The following is a 23538-nucleotide window of genomic DNA, read 5'->3' as shown; positions in this document are numbered from 1 at the left end:
TTAGGACCAGATGCCACAAGCATTGCAGCTGTGCTAGTTGTTCCTCTGGGACTTCTGTCGCCATCCTTCAATGCCCAAGAGTCCCTGCTCCCAGCCACAGTGGTGCTTCAGGAATCCCAGAACAGTGACCATTCTTGCAAGAGGTATTGTCTGTGGGAACATTAAAACAGCTGTCAGAAGCTGTCACTGCTGGGTAACCATGCTAAACTATTTCAGGGAAAAGGGATGCAATATCCCTGCAAAGGTTTCCTCAGTGTACCTCAAAGGTCCAGCTACTCCAGGAGTTCTCAAACTGGGGGTCGGAACCACTCAGGGGGTTGCGAAGTTATTACGTGGGGGGCCCCAAGCTATCAGCCTCCACCCCAAACCCCGCTTTGCCTCAAGCATTTATAATGGTATTAAATATATTAAAAAGTGTTTTTAATGTATAAGAGGGGTCGCACTCAGGGGCTTGCTGTGTGAAAGGGGTCACCAGTAGAAAAATCTGAGCTACTCAGTCTGGAAGAAAAAATGACTTATTTTCCTTCTGTGTGTTGTTGAGTCATCAACTTGCTAAACTTTCTCTGCCTTCTGGCAACCTTGATAAAAGAACTTTTTGAACTCTTACAATCTAGTTGAAGGAACAAAAACTTTCCATCAACTTCTAATGTGGCATAGGGGAAACCTGTGATTGAAGATATTTTCCATTTTCAGAACATAGTTTAATTATCTTTTTCAGAAATCCTCACTCTAAATCTTCAAGAACACTATTTTCCATAATCAATTATACAACAGCCACTTTCCTGAAGATTGAATATTGAATGTACGAATTCCTTTGAAATGTGCTCCTAAAATGTTGTCTGCCAGATATTTCATTTAGATGATCAAAAGACTTTCCTGACTCTGTTTGAAGCTTGAAGATATATTTTTACCTATTGTATGTCCATTAAAGTTTTCACAGCTCTTTTAAAACCAGTTCTCTTAAGACTTCCGTGAATATTTTGGGGGGGATTAATGCAACCTAGGCATTTTAATAAATGGCACATTAAAAAGTATGAAACAGTCAGGCTGGAAGAAATTTTTTATCTTATCCACAGGGAACAAAGATTTCAAATTTGGCTACCTGGCAACAAAATTTAGTTGTCTCAGTTTTAGGGCTGTGTCTTATTTTGTCAAACAAATTAATATCTTGTTGCGTGATGTGATGTCTGCCCTTCACTTGGTTTTGTGTGTTTGGTTTTGTCCTTGTTTTAATGTAAATAAAGATGCCACTCCCACCACCAGCACCTGGAGCCTGAGTGAGATCTGAGACATAAAAATACTAGGAAAAAATCAGATTTGAGATCATGAATTGATCATGCAAAATAGCACCAGTCCTGTACTAGTGCTATCGCCTGCTGTTGATGGGTGTGTATTGTGACTGTCCACGTTTTGTTCCGCTTCAAGTCTGTAGAGAATAGAGAATTATTATAATATGTAATACAGTTGATTTTAGCAAACCCAAACAGAATCAGATCCCATTTTGCCAGGCCCTGTCCTGAAGAATTTGATATAATTTAAAACCAGACCTAGCAATTGGGGTGCACCAGACTTTTGGAAGGAACATGGGAGGATGGATGAGGGGAAGCAGTAAGAAGGACATACATTTACTTATGACTGTCATTTTGAGTTGGGTAGACCCAATCTCTCACTTTGCTGCTCAGCATAGACTTCTGATTAGGGCACAACAGACAGGAGATGGGAAATACTTAGGGTTTTTTCCCCTCAAGTATTTCAGCCTGAATTGAGAGTTGATTAGGTGTGTTAATTTTGTGTATTAATTTTAAACAGCTCAAATTTTCCGATTGCCAAACGTTGAAGTGCCAAATGGTGAAGGTGCAGGCTAGTTCCTAATTATATTTCTAAACCAGTTCATCTAGTCTGTGGTACCTCCTTGAAACACCTGTCTTCTGCAGTCCAAGGTAAAGGTTATCCAGGCATTACAGCAGTACCATGACTATACCTTTATTCTTCTAGCTATGAGCTTAGTCCCATTTAACTATCTGTACATTTCTCATCAGCAAAATAGCTCTTAACTATTCCATCCTGGTAAAACACCTTATTATTATTATTATTATTTTAAAGTATCAGGACCTTCATTCTGGATGTACAGAAAAACATACGTCATTCTTCAAACCAAGAGAGAGAAAAATGATTAGACATAAAGTATTTTTATTCAAAGTACAGATACGCTTACAGTGCATATTCTCAATCTCAGGTGAACTAAGCAGTATTAATTAGGGCTGCCAAGCGATTAAAAAATTAATCATGATTAATCACACTGTTAATAATGGAATACCATTTATTTAAATATTTTTGGATGTTTTCTACATTTTCAAATATATTAATTTCAATTACAGCACAGAATACAAATTGTACAGTGCTCACTTTCTATTTATTTTTTAATATAAATATTTGCACTGTAAAAAAACAAAAGAAATAGTATATTTCAAGTCACCTAATACAAGTACTCTAGTGCAATCTCTTTATCATATAAGTTGAACTTACAAATGTCGAATTAGGTACAAAAAAATAACTACATTAAAAAATAAAACAATGTAAAACTTTAGAGCCTACAGGTCCACTTAATCCTATCTCAGCCAGTCGCTCAGACAAACAAGTTTGGTTACATTTGTAGAACTTTATATTAAACTGTATTGAAATGCATATTGTTTGCTTGCACCCAGTTTACCAAGTGATCCAGATTGTTCTGTATCCATGACCTGTCATTTTAATTATTTAGCCACCTTATGTCATCTGCAAACTTTATCAGTGATTTTGTTTTCTTCCACATTATTGATTTAAAAAAATGAATATATAGTGTGCTATGAAATGCCACAAATTTGATTAGAATACTGTAGCACAGATCAGTGAACAAGAGGTAGGGGCTTATAATAATCCTGTAAGTAGTGCAGATTTCTGGTTTTTAAAAAAAAAATTGTTTTCAGAAAACATTTTTTTCCCCTGCAAATCAAATATTTTTTATCAAAAACAGTTCATTTTCCAAAATTTTCCAGTTTCAGTTTTTTATTTTTAAAAAAAAAGGGGGGGGGGGCAGTTTTTCATGGGGAAATTTAGGAGAAAAAAATTCCTTTTAAATATAAGTGTTTGCTTATAATTTTTCCCCCTGAAAAGTTCTGCTGAAACCGCTGAGGATTACTTGTGTGGCGTGTGCAAGATTTGTTCCTGTGTACAAAAGAGACATGCATTTATTTGTTTTACTCTGGCCCCAATTATTTGACATCTATGCAATTACTCTTAGCAATAATGTTAAACACAAGCATAGATGTCAAACAATTGGGGCCTATATGACCAAATGTCACCAGGCTTATATTATTTACAGCTGAATTTAACTGGATACAAATTGCATTAAATAGAATGAAGTTTAAAAAATAAATACCAAGGTTAAAGAAAACTTGCACATAGATAGTTTACAGTTTGTCAGCTTTTGATTGCCTAAATGTCTTTTATGTCTTTGCTTATCTTTTATTCTTAGTGTATTTAAATGTTGTTTTGCTGTACAGTAATTCAGGGGATTGAGAGCATTTAGAGCTATGTCTTTTGTTTACCTGCCGCGTCCACAGGTTTGGCTGATCGCGGCTCCTGGCCAATGGGGGCTGCAGGAAGCGGCACGGGCCGAGGGACGTGCTGGCCGCCCTTCCTGCAGCCCCCATTGATCTGGAGCGGCGAACCACGGCCAGTGGGAAGCCACGATCGACCGAACCTGCAGATGCGGCAGGTAAACAAACCGGCCTGACCCGCCAGGGGCTTTCCCTGAACAAGCAGCAGCCCTAGTTTGGTTCAGTAAAACGTATATTGCCAACAGCTTAAACAGGCCATATCTGTGCTGAAACTAGTTCAACCATCTTTCCTCTTATTCATGAGGTCCATGGATCCATGACACTGGGTACTCTGTTCTATGCAGCCTGGGAGGCAGATCTTACCGGTCAATCAGAGACAGGGGAGATGAGGCTCCACCTCTAACAAAAGGCCAGCTTTCATCTGCCTCTCCAGCTGCAGGCAGACAGAACAGCTTCTCTCTGCTGCAGAGCAAATTTGAAGAAGCCTTAAAATCTGCAGGCTGTCGGGGTCTGCCTTTATTGGCAGAGAGGATTCCCTTTCTCCTCAGCCTCTGGGACTGTCTGTACCCTGCTCATCATCCATGCGGAGTGCTGTGTGGCAGAGACTGCTAAGGCTACATCTGCACTGTGAGCTAGGGGTGCGATTCCCAGCTCGCATAGACATACTCATGCTAGCTCTCATGTGAGCTAGCATGCTAAAAATAAGCTGCAATAGTGCACGCTAATGGCCCCGAGTACGTACCCACGAGATTTGGGTGGGTTTGTACTCAGCGTGGCTAGCACAGTGCTACGGCTGCCCATGCTACTGCAGCTACTACTATTTTTAGTGTGCTAGCTCAGATGAGAGCCAGCACGCGTATGTTTACACAAGCTGGGAATCGCACCCCTAGCATATAGTGTCGATGTAGCCAAAGAAAGGGAAAGCCAGTGCTCAGGCATGGACTGGGTTTCCAGCAGCCTCCCTCCCCGAGCAGGAGAGTTTCCAGGGAGCATTGGCAGTACCTCAGCAGCAAAATTCCCCAGGGCCTGGCACATGCTATGGCAGCAGCCCCGGGAGTAGCAAGTGATGGCTCCCTACCCACCCCTAACTCCCTCATACATAGGGGGTGAATGTAGGTTGAAGCACAATATCAAAGGGCCGGAGAAACTTCCCACCTTGCCAATGGACCCTAGGCTCACTGCCACGACTGTTGACTGTGAAGCACCTGCCCAGCCCCTCTCCTGTACTTCTGCAGTGGCAGGGAGCTATTGACAGCGATCCAGAGACTGAACAAGGAGGAGAGTCTGGTAAGGGGCCATTGGGCCCATCCCCTCCTTCTGCTGTACAGCAAGCCCCATTTCGGCCCTGCAGTGATTCAGGGCTGCACCCTACCAGCACTGTTTCCCAGTGCAGCAAACAGGCCAAAGATTCGCCGTTGAATGTCCAGGTTTGGAGCCTGGTTCCCCTGGGGTGGAGTTAACCTATCTCCAGGCCAGGTCCAGGAATTTCCCTTAAAGTGAGGGATACAGGGGAGCCTCCTTCTGGAGCCATTCCAGCACAAACCTCCAGTCAGAACCTCCACATTTTCAGGGCCAGACACCTGATCAAAAGAATAACCAATCACATGGTTCTCTCCCCCAGCCCTCCTGGACTATCATTCTGAAATTCCTCTCTCCTGAGCAGGAGGATCAAAGGAAGGCATAAGAAAATAAGTCTTTCAAATGTTCAGACTCCTCTAGTTGTCCCAACATAAGGAAAAAAATAAAAGCTCTCAGCCCCCTTCATCTTCTGAAGAGTCTGATTCAAGGGATTCCACTAGGAGGTGCTCTAAAAGTCACAGAGTGAAATCTGTTTTCCCTCAAGCTGCATAAATCTGCAGAGTGCAGCAGGGCAGATATCCACAGCACCTCATTCCCCCGCTCATCTTCGTGGCATGCAGCATGGGGTATAATCCATCAGCATCTGTGTCCCCTGGTCACCTTCATGGAGTGCAGCATGTGAAATCAATGCTGGAAAGACCAGGCCACAGACAAGTGTTGTTTCCTCTTGACATGCACACACAATCTCACAAAAGAAATTCTCCCTGCTTAGAGGAGGAAGACCAACACTCCACATCAGAGATAAAGACTCACATAATAAAATATTTTAAAAAAGAAAAAAAAACAGAAAATAGATTTTAAGGCAAAAGAGTACTACGTATTCTGAGTTATAAGGTATGCAGATGCCTTAGAGAAGCTGTAGCTATACTCCTCATAAACCCCGTGAGTGTGTAATAGCATGATAAGAATTTTTCTGCCACACCTAAAAGACTCTGAAAGTATCGGGGCTGTCCTCCTCAGCTGCCACTATGGGTCGCCATATCTTAACTATTGGGCTGTCATTCCCAATTCCCCCTAATCTCCCCTCATTCCCCTGGTTACTTTCAGATGCAACGCTAGTGTGGATGAACGGTATTGTGAGGATGGTCTCTTTTCAGCCTGTAAATAAATAAATTTCCGTAGTCTAAGGAAGAGTTAGGGTATGCAGACTACCCATCTCATTCTAGATCTGTGAATTAGAGCAACTGAACCTGTCCCTCCCCTTCAGACAAAACAAGGCCACAGAGCAGCTCTTGACATAGTTATCTCAACAGATCCATGAAGAAATCAAAATTCATGATGGAGGTCTTATAATCCACACTAGCTGCCATGAACAAAGGGACTGCAGGACATCAATAGATTTGAAGGGTACCTATCTTCATATCCTAATTCGACAGTCTCCTAGATGTGTCCTAACTGTCTTTTGAGAGCACAGTGTTACCAACACAAGTTCTTTCCCTTTGATTTATCAACAGTGCTGCAAGAGTTTATGAAAATGCTGGTAGTGTTAGTAGCAGCTCAGGAAAGAGTCTGTGTCACCCCTGTTTTGGTGACTTCCTTATCCAAGCCTCATCCAGAGTCAGTCATAGACTGTACCGTCAAAGCAATAAGTATGCTGCAGAGCCACAGTTTTGTGAGAGCTGTTTAAAAATCTCAATGTATTTCCAGTGTCATGTCCTCTACAGAACACCTTATTGCAAGAAAGTGAGGAGAAGCTAAGAAAACTTATCAAAACAGTCAACCTGTTCATGTACTTCTCTCTTCTGCATTCAGTGGTCTCCCATGTGGATATTCTTACGCCTTGTCTACACTACACAGTTTTGTCAGCACAAGGCAAGAACTCAGGGCAATCCAATATGACCTCAAGGCTTTGCTTCTGTATCTGGACTTGCCTCATACTGATCACGACTGACAACACTTCAGCCATGTCGTACATCAGCAGAAAGAGAGGAACATGGTTTACAGTTTTTCAAAGAGAAGCTGACCTCGTGATGACTTGGGCAAAGGAGACACTACAGACAAGTCGCTCCCTTCACCTCCAAAGGAAAACTGAATGTTGTGGCTAACTGGCTCAGCAGGCAAAAGTTAGATCATTCAGAATGGGAACTACACCCAGAGGTGTTTCATTGCCTGATAAAAGAGAGATCTGTTTGCCTCCCACCTGAATTACAGAGTATCAGTCTCCTCCACTTGCTGGTGGAATCCCAGAGCCAAGACGACAAAGCCTGTTGCAGAGATGGCCAGAAGGGACTTTTATGTGCCTCCCTTCCCTTTCCTTTACACATCAGGATACTACAAAAGATCAGGAGAGAAGCAGCACTGGTAGTTGTGGTAGCCCAGTTCTGGTCAGGAGTCCTCAGTTCTCTGACCTCCTTGGCGTGGTCCCAAGACCTCCCGTCAGCCATCTGTCCAGAAGGGATATGCTGATATAAGGGCCAATTATGCATCAGAATCCAGACAATCTAAGCCTAGCTGCCTGGTTCTTGAATAGAGCCTCTTAAGCCAAGTTTATTCAAAGAGGTAATATCCACGATTTTAGTTACCAGAAATAAATCTACTAACTCAGTGTATTCAGGGGCCTGGGGCTCAACCCCCACATCTGCTTCAGTACCACAGTGTCTCAAATTTCTTTAAGATAGACTCAGGCGCTATGCCTGACCCTTTTTTCTTTTTTAAGGAGAGCAGCATTTCTTCTACATCCTCCTGTAATGCATCAAGTTATTTTATATGATCTTACCTAGTTCTAATTGCCATTACAGGCCCTCCGTTTGAACTACTCGCAAAGGTGCCTCATTACTTTCTAATCATTAAAGTGTTGTTTTTTTATAATCTTGTCTGTTCTCAGGGTGTCTGAGTTGTGAGCTCTTTTCCTGGAACTGCATTATTGCATGTTTCATAAGGCCAAAGCGGTAGTCAGAACTGATCAGTCTTCATACTAAAAGATTAACTGCAGGCTCCATAAAGCACAGGAGGTTGTTCTTCCATCCTCCTGTCCAGCTCCATTTTGCTGCAAAGAGAAATTGTGGCATACTTTGGATGTCTGCAGAGCTCTCCAAGTATATATTTACCACACAGCTCAGGTCAGAACGACACATGCTTTGTGCTTTATTATCCAGTGTCAAAGGGAAAGAAGGCTTCAAAATCCTCCGCTTCCAGATGTCCAAATTATTTTCATCTCAGAAGCGCACAAGTCAAAAAAAGTGAAGTCTTCCAGAATCAGAGCTCACTCCGTTTGAACTGTAGCAGCTTCATGGACAGAAAGATCATACACAAAAGAAAATCAGTAAAGCAGCTACCTGGTCATTTGTTCGTACCACCTTCAAATTCTGCAAGCTGGACATCAAGCATCTGGTGCTGCCTTTAGTAGATGGGTGCTCCTTGCTATAGTATCCCAGGCTAGGTCTACACTGGGCGGGGGGATCGATTTAAGACATGCAAATTCAGCTACGCGAATAGCGTAGCTGAATTGGATGTATCCGAGCCGACTTACCCCACTGTGAGGACAGCAGCAAATCGATTGCCACAGCTCCCCCGTCAACTGCTCTTACTCCTACCTGCGCTGGTGGAGTATGTGCGTCGATTCGGGGATTGATTGTCGCGTCCTGACGAGACGTGATAATTTGATCCCCGAGAGATCGATTTCTACCCGCCGATCCAGGCGGGTAGTGAAGACAAGCCACCAGTAACTATTAATAAAGGTTATCCTCTTTCATGTCTGTAAATAACTCTAAATAGTTCTTGCCTTGAATGGATGCTGGTATAAAAATCCTGATGTCATGGATCTGTGGACCTCATTACGAATAAGAATAGGAAAATTTATCCGGGGCTCACCTGCAAATTTCCTTTCTTGGAGTAATGCGGTCCACAGATCCAAGCCACCTGAATGGGCTGTCAGTTGGAAAAAGATACTGAATTCTTAATTGGCACTCAAAGTTTTTTGTTAGATGAATACCTTGATCTGCAGGAGGATTGTTCTATTTAATCTTATTACATAAGTTTCCTTACTGATAGAGTGCTTAGTGTTTCCCAGGAAGTGTCTCAAGTCATGGTTGGAGCTGCACCTTGACTGCTTCTGATTGACAGGTTTGGTTTGCCTCCATGGCTGCATAGAGTAGAGTACCCAGTGTCCTGGATCTGTGGACCTAATTTATTTCAAGAAAGGAAATTTTCAGATAAAACATGGATAAATTATCCTATTTTATCTTAATCTGTGTCTTGCTACTACTGTTTTAACCAGGCCTCACATCAATAGTTAATTTTAATCATCAGGAAGGCACCTTAGTATGTGGTTAACTTTAACCATGTGCTTACATGTTGTCCTGGACAGGAAAGATTTCCTGAATTGGAGTCCTGAAGTCTACATACACTTTTGTCAGTGATTTCAGGATCTTTCTCTCTTTCTCTTTATTTCTTTCTCTTCCAACAAAAACACTTTAAAACTTGACATTTTGTAGATGTTAGTGTTTGTTTTTTTTAATGTACGTATGTACAGTAGCCACATTTCCATTATGGGTTTGACTTATTCAGTGAACTATATCAGAAAAATTCTGCAGTGAGAACATTTCAGTGACATTGCATCATGTCTCAGTCTTATGACCAAGGTATTGTTAATGATGCCATCTGAAATTCAGTTTAAGCTGTCTATATTTGGAGTGGTAAACTTTTGCCTGCTCGAATATTGCCTTTAGTCAACACAGCAAACCAAATTCTTCTGTTGTACCTCTCCCATAGCTCCCAAAACAGCCTGTGTGCTTTTGAGTACTAGTGTTTACACAACAGTGGCAGCTTGAAACTTACCAGCTTCATGGATTAATGAATTTTGGTACTGCTGTGACAGAACAGGAACATAAGCATGATTGTGCACTCACCTATCGGGGAAAGGAAGTGAGGAGGACTGAAGGGAAGACACACCAGGTTTCAGGGGGTGAAAAGAAGTTTTTTATTTCATTCATAATATTGTCAACTTGATTAAAATTCAGTACTTGCACACTTAAGGAGATAGAGCAGCAGATTCTGTTGCATTCACTTTATGCAGATGTTTAATAACTGAATATGGAAATTTTAGTGCATTTACAGTGTAAATAGTAAACACTTAAATCTGTCTGCTACAGAACAGATACAAGTAAGTGGAACAAAGCCAAGGTCTCACAAATACAGAAATATTGGTAGTAAACTCCACAGCAACATTATCCATATAGACCCATATTCTTCGCATTTCTTCTTCATATAAATAATAGTCCTAGAAATTGGAGTCAAAAATCCCAAATCCTGTCCCTTTTACTATTAAAAGAAATACATCTGATCCAATGTAAAAGAGAAACTGTTCCATATAATATTGGAAGTACCGTGATTCCGTCATGGAGATAATATGCAGTCATGGATTTTTTTTCTCTTCCCTTTTTATAGTAGTAATTAATGCAATGCCGTATGCCATGTGATATATAGGATCTTATTCACCCTGTCAGATATGAATGTTCCGCATAACATGCTAATCTTTCAGACTTGAATAAATATCTCCTTCCGAAATTGATCATTTTCTATTGCAAGAGAAAGTAATTGTCCTGGGTTTACATGTAACAAATTTAGATGTAATTTATAATGTGTTTTAAACATACAGTTCAGGATGTGGCTGTACAGTATTTCAATTACAATCGCCTTCAATTGACCATTAGAAGAGAACTGCCCATTCCCATAATCCTATGTTTGATGTTTATACTGCATCCTACGCGTCCCTTCCACTATACATGTGCTACCCCCACATTGCTTGAATTCAAGTAGTGTTAATCGCAGAGCAGCCTAAAAGAGCACAAAAATGTATTGCTACTTATCATTGCCATTTAAATGTTGTGCTTTTAAATTTCAACTTTAATTAAAGATACAGTTCTGACTTTGCTACACCCACGTGTTTCATTTTATCTTAATTAGACTGTAAGCTGTTTGGGTAGGGATCATCTCTTACTTAGTTTGTACAGTGCTGACCAAGATGGGGCCTTGCTCCTGATTGGGTCTCTATGTGCTACCAGAATGCAAGTAATACAAATGATAATTAAACTTAGAATCAATCAGGTGTCTTTAAAACTCCACCCATCATACAAAGGGTTTCCTACTCTGCAAGTTGTATTCCATTCAACACACTGAGTTCCTAACTACAGAAAAAACAAAACAAAAACCTCCCTTTATGGAAGGCAGAATGTTAAGACTCCAGAACTGTATGCTCTTTCAAGTATCTTAATGCACAGCAGTTACAATGAGTTGAGGATAGGTTGGAATAGTTGATGAGATGAGAAGTAAAGGGAAGTTAGTACCACAGTAAATTCCATGTGAGGACCTGGTTGACGGATTACTGATCGTAGGCAGCATTAGAGATGAGTTTTCGCTTCCTTTCAAAAGAAGGGATGGAGAAACTAGATTATCGGGAGGTGAGTAGACTGTTCCATATAGCTGGTAAGCAGTGAAGAATTGACACCTGACAAAGGAGAGCAGCCGGGGCCAGAAATGAGAGAGGAAAAGGGGGAGAGTGTGTATAGGATTGAGGGAGAAATGAGATCACAGAAGGGGATGGATTGGGATCATGGCAATGACCCTAATTGAGTAGTTCCTTTTAGGGCTGGAATGGCATGACTGTCAGCCCATGTGTGGGTGCAGTAGTATACTGCAGTGTTTGGAACAGACTGGATTTTGAGATGAGCAATTTAAGAAAGTCAGAAAGGAGGGAACAGCAATAATCTAAGCATGCAAATGAATAAGTGATTCAGCAAACTGTCAGTGTGGAGGCAGATATGAGGGCTGTATTGGGAAAGTGATAGCTGACATTCAGAAATAGACTTTCCAAATGCAACAATGTTCGGGGAAAAGAGGGCTCTGAGTTTAGGATGAGGCTATGATTAGACTTGGGAAAAGAGGGGAAGTTCAGAGTCTTGAGAGGAGATTGATGGACTGGTCATGCTGTAGGGAACACTGTAACTAAACAGAAAGATGTCCCTTTTGGTGACACTCAGCTGAAGAAAATTAAGCCAAACAGGGATTGATATGTTCAGTTCAAGTGGACATGGAGTCAGGGGTGGGGAGTCATTTAAGGTTTTAAAAGAGACAGTTGGGTGTCGCCACATTCACAATCATAGTTGATAATTATTGGTTATTGTTTTCTTAATGGAGTATAGCTTCTACTTGGGTGAATCATATAACAATATAAATTCATTGTATGAAATAGAACTGATGAATGATAGTTACATAATATACAACAGATGGGGGAAGGCGTGATATTTAACATCACTCTGTGATATCGGTGTCAACACTATTTAATAACACAGTAAAAATGCCTTTGATTGATAACATTTGTTCTCTTTGTATTTTGAACATTAGGTTTATCCTGAATTGCAAATTACCAATGTTGTGGAAGCCAACCAGCCTGTGACAATCCAAAACTGGTGCAAGAGGGGACGGAAGCAGTGCAAGAGTCACCCTCACATTGTGGTTCCCTACAGGTGCTTGGGTGAGTTGTGTAGATTTTTAAATCTGCAATTCTGTTTTCTCTCTACATGTATCTGTTCATTTAAAACTGTCTCCTCCTTGGGAAACGGGGACGACTATGTAATTTTCTCACACCTTCATATTTCTCCTAGCGAGTATTGTCCATTTCAACAGTCCTTTAGACCAGGGGTTCTCATCCTTTTTCTTACTGAGGCCCTCCTCAACATGCTGTAAAAACTCCAGGGCTCAGCGGGACTCGGGGCTCTGTGCTGGCGGGGAGGATCGGGGAGCCTTGGGCATAGGCATAGTTTGATTTCTTTTCCCGCATGGTTCCCCGCTCCAGCCCTGGGCCACTCCTGGCTTCGGGTGGTGTCCAGCTTCAGCCCCGCACTGCTCCTGGCTTCGCTGGCGGTTGGGGGGGCAGCTTCAGCCCCTCAGGGGGGCACCAGGGATCTCTGCTTCAGCCCTATGGGAGGCGCCAGGGCACTAGGTTGAAGCTGCGGGGTCCCGTTAATGCCCTGAAAGGGCTCAGCGTTCGCAGCTCCCCAGTTGAGAACCACTGCTTTAGACAATTAGGATATGTGGGGGGCGCGCGCGCTCTCTCTCTCTCTCTCTCTCTCTCTCTCTCTCTCTCTCATTTACTTGGAGATATGGTTCTTTCCTTACTGTATCTATATAGGTATAGCTTTTTTCTTTAGTGCTAGATTTTGAACCATTGAATACAATGAGAATGTTTTATCTTTGGGAGCAAGCGAAAGGTCATGCATGCATAGGCTTTAAGATTCTAGAGTCCTGTGTTCCTTTATCCACCAGTAAATCAGAGCTCCAGCATTTCCACGAAATTTTTTTCCCGGCAGCAGCCTTCTAATCCTTTCTGTGACCTTCCTGCATTGAAACAGCATATTGGCTGGAAGTGGTGCTGAGATAAGTGATCACTTTTAATAACTTTTTTTACAAAAGAGGGATAGGGAGAAACAAATCCATGCTGATTCTTGAGGCATCCAGCTCTAATTTTTCAGAAATTCCTCAAATCTCCTGCTATAAAGTAAAAAGGGTTTGAAATAATATCAGGGAATTGTCATGTTAAGAACCATGGTAATTTGGGTTTGGTGTCTTCTAAGTTACATCCAACTTCCAGTTGGAGTTTGCCTTTGTATAAAGACAGTGCAGCTAAAAACTAGTGTGTGAACCTTAATTTCCTCCAGAGCAACTATGAACAACTGAAGTTTGACCAATTATTCAGTGAGGGGAATGATGGCAGAAGGACTGTAGTCCTGCAATCCTTTATTTTTTCTGTCAGGAGGTGGAAGAGGTACAGTAGGTGGAGCTTCACCATTTCTTTCCTGGTGTCCAGGTAGTGACCCTACTGATCAATGTCAAAATAAGAACTTTGGCATCATGGTATGTAACTGTTCACTCATTCCTTGTCTGGAAACCTACTCTTCCTATGTGGTGCCGATTTGGAGGAGAGCATGAACAGGTTTTGTTCTGGTTGACCAGGGTTTAGCTGAAGAAACTATTTTACACTTGTACTGCAGTTTCGCTTTTCAGACCAAAGGACATAGAGTAATTTAACTATAGTCCCTACCACAAATAACAATGGCTCTGATTAAGGAGCATGGTGCCAGGAGCCAGAAAAGTTTGTGAAACAATAGGCAGGGGTCATGCAAAATGATGGGATCTAAATTAGCTGGTACCGCTCAAGACAGAGATCTTGAAGTTATCGTGGATAATTTATTGAAAAACATCTGCTTAATGTGCAGGAGCAGTCAAAAAGGCTAACAATGTTAGGAACCATTAGGAGAGGCATAGATAATGAGACAGAAAATATCATAATGCCACTACTTACATCCAGGATACCCCCACACCTTGAATACTGTGTGTTGTTCTGTTCTTCCCATCTCAAAAAGAAAAAAGAAAAAGATATGTTAGGATTGGAAAAGGTACAGAGAAGGGCAATAAAAATGATTAGGGGTATGGAACAGTTTTCATCAGAGGAAAGATTAAAAAGTCTTGGACTGTTCAGCTTAGAAGAGAGACAACTAAGAATGTGATAGAGGTCTATAAAATCAAGAATGGGGTGGAAAAAGTGAAAAAGGAAGTGTTATTTACCCCTTCACATAACATAAGAACCAGGGGTCACCCAATGAAATTATTAGACAGCAGATTTAAAAGAAACACAATGCACAGTCAATCTGTGGAACTAGTTGCCAGAGGATGTTGTGAAGGCCAAAAGTATAACTGGGTTCAAAAAAGAATTAGATAAGTTCCTAGAGGATAGATCCATCAATGGTTATGAGCCAAGATGGTCAGGGATCCAGCCCATGCTCGCGGTGTCCCCAAACTTCTGATTGCCAGAAGTTGGGATTGGACGACGGGGTGCATCACTCGATAATTCCCGTTCTGTTAATTTCCTCTGAAGCATTTGGCCCCAGCCATTGTCGGAAGACAGGATCCTGCGCTGGATGGATCATTGGTCTGACACAGTATGGGCACTCTTATGTTTTTATATTTTTCTGTGTGTTTGAACAGTTCCTTCCACAATGGGCCCCAGATCTATCTCAGGGCTTCTGTCCCACGTTTTGGATCCTGTTTTTTCCCTCCGTGGTTTCTGTATTTCAGAGGTGAAACACATAAATTAAGAGAATAGGCTGTTGAATTCTAATTAAGAATATGTTCAGTTCTTCTTTGAGTGCTTGCTCATGTCCATTCCATTGTACGTATGTGTGTGCTTGCCACATGCACCAATGCTGGAAGTTTTTTTCCCTCAGTGGTATCCATAAGGGACTGGTTCTGGTGCTCTCTGGAGTGGCGCGCATATACGCCGGTATAAGGGGCGCCACTGGCACCCCCCTCCCTCAATTCCTTCTTCCTGCCAACGACTGTGCTGGAACGTCTCCTTGCCCCGGCAAGCTTTCCTTCTCAACTGTGCCTAATTGTGAATTCTCTTGTATATAGTTCTTAGAAAGTTTGTGTAGTGTATTAATTCCCTTAGTGTATAAGTTAGAAATAGATAGTCCCGGGGCATGTCCTGGTCCCAGGGCTTTCAGCCTTGTGACCACTGCAAAAAACCTATGCCAGTCAGTAATCCCCACCAAAGCTATCTAAAGCGACAAGTGTCACATTTGTAAGAGTTTCAATCCGCAAACCAAAAAGGAGCGGGACATTCAGCTAAGAGTGCTCTTTATGGAGTCGGCCCTTGCACCTCAGCTTTGGTGCAGATCACACTGCCAGCGCTGGTCGGAGCCTAAAAAGCAAAGAGAGGGCATTCTCCTACGTCCCGTAAAGGGAAGGAGAGAGCTGGAGGGGAACAAAGACCCGTGCGAGGCAGCTCTTCCCCTCCGGACGGTGGCCACGCTTCAGCACCTGTTGAGCCCCCTTTGTGACCCGTCCGCTACCCCAGAAAGTGCCAGAGGCATTCAGCACCTGGCAGTGCCATCCACACCAAAGGCCTTTCAAGCCGCTAAGACATATGGTCCCTTCTGGTGCTGCCCATGCCAGCCAGTGACATGCTCCGTTCAAGCGGTAAACCCTCTCTGGGACCTTTCCAGCGATCCCCATTGGTGCGGCACCTTTCCCCGATACAGGGAGTGCCCCGCCAGCACTCACCAGAGCAGTGCCACCAGCTTACCTGTCAGAGTTCCTGGCATTGTTCTCCGGACTCTAGACAGCGTTCCCCGGGATCCTGGTGTCCTTTGCTGTATGTCTGGCGCAGACCTGCAGAGGTGCGTTGCCAGTCCCTGGAGTCCCAGCACCAGTCCCTGGAGCAGTGGGGTCAATTTCCAAGCTTGCAACACTGCTCCAGAGAGTCCAGACGCCAATCCTCAGAGTCCCATCACTGGTCTACGGTTTGCTCCCAAGCTACGGAGTGGCACCGCTCTTAAAGCGTGAGGCATTGATTGCTGAGGTACCATCACTGATCCTCTGAACGATGATGCCGGTCACTGGAGGCTTGGCACTGGGAGACTTCATCCCGGTACAGGTCACTGGTGGAGACCTACGGAGAAGGCAGACGGTATTGGGGTAGACAGGCAGCATCGGTACCATCCTGGTCTCCCAAATGAGTCCTCTCCCACCTTGGACTCAGTGAGTGAGGAGGAAGATCTATCGGCAGGCTAGGGTCACCCACCAGGGGCATCAGCATTCCCATTGGGACCACCAGTGGCCACATGGCCCCAGGGCCGAGAGCTGGCTCCCGGGCAGCTATGGAACTCTTGGGGGTTTTCCTAACCATCGCAGGGGCACTGATCGGTCTCAGGGGAGTTTGAGAAATGGTCGGCGACAGTCTCCCGCCCGCCTCCAGACTGGGAAGCAGAGTCAGACCAAGATCCCCAGGGTAAGCCAGCCCCAGCTAGGGCTCCTCTGGCAGAGGCCATGGAGTTGGCAAACCCGCCTTTACCTGCCTCCTCATCCTCTTTGCCTGATGAGGCAATAGAGGGACCTTCCCACATGGTCCCTCAGGATGATATAAAAGTTCACCAGGAGCTTCTTAAGAGGGTGGCTTCGAACCTGGGGTTAGAGGCTGAGGATAGCCTCGAGGGGGAAGGGATAGCTCAGTGGTTTGAGCATTGGCCTGCTAAACCCAGGGTTGTGAGTTCAATCCTTGAGGGGGCCATTTAGGGGTTTGGGAATTTAGTTGGTCCTGCTTTGAGCAGGGGGTTGGACTAGATGACCTCCTGAGGTCCCTTTCAACCCTGATATTCTGTGATATGGCAGAACCCTCCGACTCCCTATTTGAGGTTTTAAGCGCAGCAGCCCCCTCCAGGGTGGCATTACCCATCCACATGGGCGTGGCAAAGCTGACCAAAGCCTTGTGGCAAACTCCCTCTTCCCTGCCCCGCATTTTCAAGAGGGCAGGAGAGGAAGTATTACAGTATCTCCCTGCTAAGAGATTTGAATACCTATATACACACCTAGCTCACTGGTGGTAGCAGCAGCCAATGAGTGTGATAGGCAGGGCCAACCAGTATCAACCCCTAAGAATAAAGAGGTGAAGAGGCTCGATCTCTTTGGCAGAAAAAATTATTCTATGGCCAGCCTCCAGTTAAGAGTGGCCAACCATCCGGCCCTACTTGGTCACTACGATTTTAACATTTGGCAGTCCATGGCCAAGTTCTGACCATGATCCGAAGTGCCTCGAAGTTCAGGGATCTTGCAATCTGAGGATTTGGTTTCAGCTCTTCTTAAAATCGTGCGCTACATGAAGTTATATCTGTTCTGTGTACTCTGTGTCAGGCTGTGAAGTTATACTTTAGCAACTCAGTACAGATACTACTGCATAATGTAAACAGTCATTGTATGACTCTGTTTTGGATCATTTTATCCTGACTTACAACCATGTTGTCTTAGTTGAGTCTAGGTTAAAAATGAACTCTTAAGATTTTTTTTTTTTTAAATTACTTTCTAAGGAAATGAATTTTCTCTAAAAGCTGCTAATTTAACTTTTAAAAATTGCACTAACTTCCTGTATGTATGTTGGGTATCTTGTGCATCTGCTGCTCTGCCTGGCTGCATGTGTGTCAGCTGCTAAAAATGCAGTATCAGCATTGTGACCATTCTATACTGTTATCTAAGACCCTGGTCCTGCAATGAGCTGCACATAGACAGACCCCTGAAGAGAGAGGGAGCCCCACTGAAGCCACTGGGAATCCAGACAGGTACAGGAGTAAGAACCTTGTTGCAGGATAGGAGCCTAAATATATCCAGAGAAAACAATACTTTAAATAGAAGCTTTAAATGCTCCCACTTAAGGATCTGCAAAACATATACCATTATAACATACTGAAGTGGTTCTTCAAGAACTATTGTATAGACTTTTTAAACAATATTTTCAGCAAGAAAGACACTTAGACTATGCACTGACTCAGTGTAGTCTATTTCCATTCAGGATTTCTCTCTCCATAGGGGTGAGAAACGTTGTTTGAGTGGCAGAAATATGTTTGTTTTCATGACAAAACATCTTCACTATTCTATTCATTTGCATGCCTGTCTTTTGTTGAGGCCTTCTGGGATATGAGGATGAAGCAAATCACTTTAGCACTTGGCTGCGTTCTTAGCCTCGCTCATGTGAAACTATGCTATATGGCAGTTATGCAGATTGCTTGTAGCAAAGTGTTCTAATAATATTGATCAAATTTATTAGATTACATAGCTCATATTTCCTTTCCTTGAGTTCATGTGACTAAAGAAATAAACAATAAATAATTAAAATGAAATCAAAGTCTATTATCTGAGAAAGCTACACATTCAAGCTGTGACTACTTAAATTTTTGCCATGGGGGAAATAAGAAAATTTAACCCGATGAAGAAAAATGTTATTGCTTTTGCTTACTTTCAGATGTGAAGCAACGTCTTTGTGCTGGGTTTCCCACAGTGTTTATAAAATTGCATCACATAAAGTTGAGTGATCTCATGCGACGAATGCATTTCACTTTCAAGAATCTAATTTTATCATGTGTCTAGTGTATGCTGCCTTCGGCACATGGGATTATTTTAGGCATTTCAGATTGTGGAGAAAGGGAAGCGTTTCATTAAAGAAAAGATTGTCAGGATCCAGTTAGTGAAGTTTTGCTTGTCTTAGCAAAATATTTTCTTCTGTTGTCTTCTCATTGTTGGATAATGATGTGTTTCAGAGCCTCTTTATTATTAAAGTTCAGAGCGTCTCTATTTATACCATGCAGCAGAAATGTGGATCTACATTTACAGAGCCAAAAAACCATTCTGAGATTTTTAGATCCGTTTTTTAATAAGGCTCCAGCTGCTGTTATTTGTATACTACAGAAATAACACCCATCATGGATCTTTAGGAGATTAAAGGGCTAAATTATCCTGTATAAGAGACAGAAGAGGGCTGTTTGAGTAGCAGTGTTAGGAGGCAGAATGCCTCCTTTGTGCTTGGTGAAGGATAGTGACCAGCTCAAGTTGCTAGACTGATGATGATGATGAGTGTAGCCAGTGCTTTTCCAGAACTCTCCTGGCATCACTTACTGGTACACATGCCACCCCCCAGACTTGAACCCCCTTCATGGATTTTAAGGTCTAAAGGCAACATTATAATCACCTAGCCTGATCTTCATAACACAGGCCAGAAATTTTCATTCAGTGATTCTTGCACCAAGTCCATAACTTCTCATTGAGCTAGAATATCTCTTTTTAAAAATAATATCCAAGATGAAATTTTGGCCCTCTTGAAGTAAAGGGCAAAATTCCTGTTGACTTCAATAGGGACCAGGGTTTTCACCCTGAAAGCAGTGAGTATTGCAGGTAATTCGAGGTTTTGCAATCTCCAGCACCTGTAATCAGAATATGCAAATTATAGCTGCCTTTTGTGTTCATGCACTAAGTGGAAACGGGTAACACTCTTTCTTGCACCCTCTTCTCCTTCTCTACAGGGACAGGCATATTTTGTCCCAATAAACTGACTGCATATCAGATCCCTGGATAAAAATGCTGTCGTCTCTATTTTGTATATGTATAGAAGAAATTTTATTTACCAGTAATGAAGTCTAGAATGGCCACTCATTATGTACCACAGCCTGGGGGAGAATGGGAAGAGCTAACAGTTTTCATATAATTTGATTAAGTTTCTGCTTTTTGGTATGTCATTTTTCCCATTAAAATTGCGTGAGAAAGTGTAGAGGCTCACCTTGCGTTATTTGTAAATGGATGGATTCTTACAGTGTATGCTTCTAACTTTGATTGCTGTATTCAAATAACTTTTTTGAAATACCAATATGCACTGCAAGATCACCTATCTCTAACAGACAGCAGAAAAGTACACATTTTACTTTAGGATATCAGCTTATTCATATATAAACAACTAGCTTACATAGTAAGTATTCTTTTACTGTTCAGCATTGCAGAAAAAAGCCTGACATCAGATTTGATTTTTGTTTAACAAAAATTGCTTTGATTGTAAATATTTATTAATTTGCCATTCTTATCTCTATGTTTTAAAGAAAATAATTATCGCTTAGTTGTGACCAAAAAAAGCGCATGATATTTAACTAAAGCTTTTATGTACATGCTCATAAAATTGTAAGGCATGTACTTGATGATGCATTTAAACATAGATGTACACAATATACTGAACTCTTGTGGTTTATTTGGTAACCCATTTGCAATTTTAAGTGTTTTAAATACACAGAATACATAAAGTCTGCACAATTTTGTGTCCGTGCTTAAGCTTCCATTTTATTTTTCTTTGTCAGCTCAATTTCCACCCAAAAAACACTCCACCCCCATGCACTCACACCCACACATAAGCCTCCCTTCCAAACAGTTAGATGTACTTACACTAGGGTCATCTTCTTGATCAGTCAGACAAGATTAACTAAGCTATACAGTTCTTCTAGCTTGCTTCAGTCTCCACTCAGCTGTGTGATTGATGCGGATAAACCTCATCCTGCCTTGTTTTCCTTAAATAAAGAACGCACTAAGCTTCAACCTACCCATCTATACAATGTTTAGGTTTTGTTACAGGACTGGTTGACAGGAGCAGAGAGGAGAAGAAAGGGATGGCAATTTGACTATTTTAGTGAGGATGCTAAAAATAGAAATACCCCAGATTCTGTGAAAGATGCTACCATTCGTTACAGTAGTTTTGTGAAAGGAACCCTTTCACCTGTATTATTTTCTTCATAAAGGGGAGTATTCCTGCCTAATGCTGATATTAACATTTTTGCTAAGCTATTGGCAGACATATTAAAAACAGTTCTGCCTGAATGAGGCAGACAGCTTTTTTGTAAAATGTGCAAACGTTACACTGAAAATAAGGTCTCCTTAAATTACTCCTGGGGGAATTCTATGCCAGCACATTAAAAATACTGTGTACAATATTTTAAATTTCTGCAAAATTCTTCATATTTTATTTGTTAAAATAACACAGTATAATCACTCCAGTTTCAATTATTTTGGTAATTTATTTCAAAATACCCATCAACAAGTATGTCAATAATACATACAAAAACAAAAATGATTCTTCTAGGAGTAGAGAGTTAAAGAAGCTGCTACAACAACCCAGTTCCAGTTGGGGGGTGCTGGATGGGGCTGCATGGGGCCCCCAGAGCCCAGACACCTGCACTCCCCTCCTCACAGAGCCCAGCTGTGGGGCACACCCCTCCAGAGCCCAGCCACGGGGCACCCCCTGACACAAACAGCCCCAGATGCTTTACTCCCTCCAGCTTCTTTACTGTCCCGCTGGTGGTGCAACCCTGCCCTTCCTTACCGTTTGCCAGAGCTGGATCTCTAGGGCACACTCCTGTCCCCGGGAGAATGAGGATCAAGCCGGGCAGCCAGAGCATGCAGAGCCTCCATCCTTTCCAGGCTGGGCGCTCCCCTCACTGAGAGCCAGCGGCTCCTACTGGTGGCCAGCGGCTCTGCAGCCCCAATTTGGCGGGGGGCGTGGAATTCTGTACAAATTCTGCATTGCGCAGTGGTATAGAATTCCCCCAGGCCTATTAAATGTAGGAGTCTCTTGCAGCAGCAGTGTCTTTTGACACTATCTTCATATGCCAAATGTTAAAAATGTTTCAGTTCTGAGGCATCTTTTCCTGACTCTCAGTCCAGAGCTGCACTGATTGACTCATTGGACTGGATATTTTCCCAGCACCTTGAAACCAGAGTTTCCAACATCTGTGTTCTCTCTACTGAATTATTTGCAGTAAGCTTTTATGGCCTCAGTTCAGCAAGTATGTGCTTAGGTGCATTCCTGTTCAGCAAAATACTTAAGCATGTGCTTTAGTCACGTGCTTAAAGCTAAGCATGTGTTTAAATACTTCCCTGAAGTGTTGTGTGTAGCCTCTGTCATAGAAAAATAAATGGTAATTGACAGGTAAATGTACATTCATGTATGATTAAGAATAAATATAAACTTTTATTAAATTTTTATATAATGGAAATACAAAGGAGGAAAAAGAGACATATATATGATTTATAGTTGATATGTATATGAGTATAATACACATGCCTCTTTTGACATTGAGATAGCTGGTATCTGTAGTAAGATTTACATCACCAAATATTGCAGAACAAGTCACAATCCACAAAACACTCATATCTTGATCCCAGTAGTTGTGAAAATGTGCTGTGAGATACTAAAAGAATTCCTTCCAAGTAAATATTGAAAACTGGATATAGTCCATAGTTATGGCATTGAAATTTGAAAGGGAAAGGATACAATTTATATGCTTGAAGAATAATGGATTGGAGGGTTTCGTGGATATGTGGGAATCCAGTTAATGATTTCTTGAACTAAATTGGATTAAGTCAATATGAATTGCATAATTATAAGTTTGTGTTGTAGTTTATAGTCACACAGCTTATTCAAATATATAAAAGCTGTGTGATGATAAATTTGTTAGTAGGGCTAATATTTAGTTGGGATGAATTCTTCCAGTGCCTCAGAATGACTTTCACAGAAACTCTGATGATGTATGAAGGTTTTTGTGTGTTCTTGCTTTTCTACAATCCTCGATGAGTAAATATTACTTGCCTACAACCCTTATATTAAGAGAACATTAAGGTTGCAAAGTCCAGTGCTCAAAGTTAAGAAATGCCAGAATTAAGAATGTCTGTGCAAACTTCATTTGGCCCCCTCATGCATATGTATTATGATAGTCTCTAATCACATGATTACATACTATTTTTTCTATGTCCTTGGTCAGATGTGTTTTCCATAATACATAATTACAATGTCAGAGGGCTTTTTCTTGTACAGTGTGCCAAAAAATGTTCACCCATTTCCACTTCAGGTGGAATCATGAGAGATTTTTTTATTCAGGTTTTAATTTCCCCTTTCCACTGAAAAATAGTTTGGAATCCTCTTCATGTCCCTAAAGTAAGTACTTTTGCTGCTGTATTCCCGGTGACGGGCAAACTCATTATTACCACAGCCCCCTATGAAGGAATGGCTCCATCCTTCAGGAGCAAATAACCTTTTTCCCCTGTTGTCTCTGCCCTATGTAGTCTTGGACATTGGTGCTGCTGAAAATTATATCACATCTCTTTTTTTGTGCTTATTTTGAGATCATTATCTTACAGTCAAGACAAAAAGCACTGCCACCATTCTTCCTATGCATGAAATCCTATATTACAATTCATTAAAAAAAAAAAAATCCAAGCCAGAATGGTA

At 42.0% G+C, this 23538-nt stretch overlaps 1 protein-coding gene across 10 annotated transcripts in view; it reads left to right on the top strand.

Annotated features, from left to right (window-relative positions):
* The window catches only part of APP (amyloid beta precursor protein), a 323444-nt gene that overhangs the window by 101431 nt on the left and 198475 nt on the right, over positions 1-23538 (top strand). For all 10 annotated transcript variants that reach the window (XM_005289303.4, XM_065576464.1, XM_065576485.1 and 7 more), the window contains exon 3: positions 12300-12429. In XM_005289303.4, the coding sequence (XP_005289360.4) occupies positions 12300-12429 (130 nt within the window). The remainder of the gene's footprint in view (positions 1-12299; positions 12430-23538) is intronic.

Source organism: Chrysemys picta, chromosome 1 (genome assembly GCF_011386835.1).
Source record: "Chrysemys picta bellii isolate R12L10 chromosome 1, ASM1138683v2, whole genome shotgun sequence".
NCBI lineage: Eukaryota > Metazoa > Chordata > Testudines > Emydidae > Chrysemys > Chrysemys picta.
Note: the sequence above shows the minus strand (reverse complement) of the source record. Positions and strands in the feature narration are given on the sequence as shown.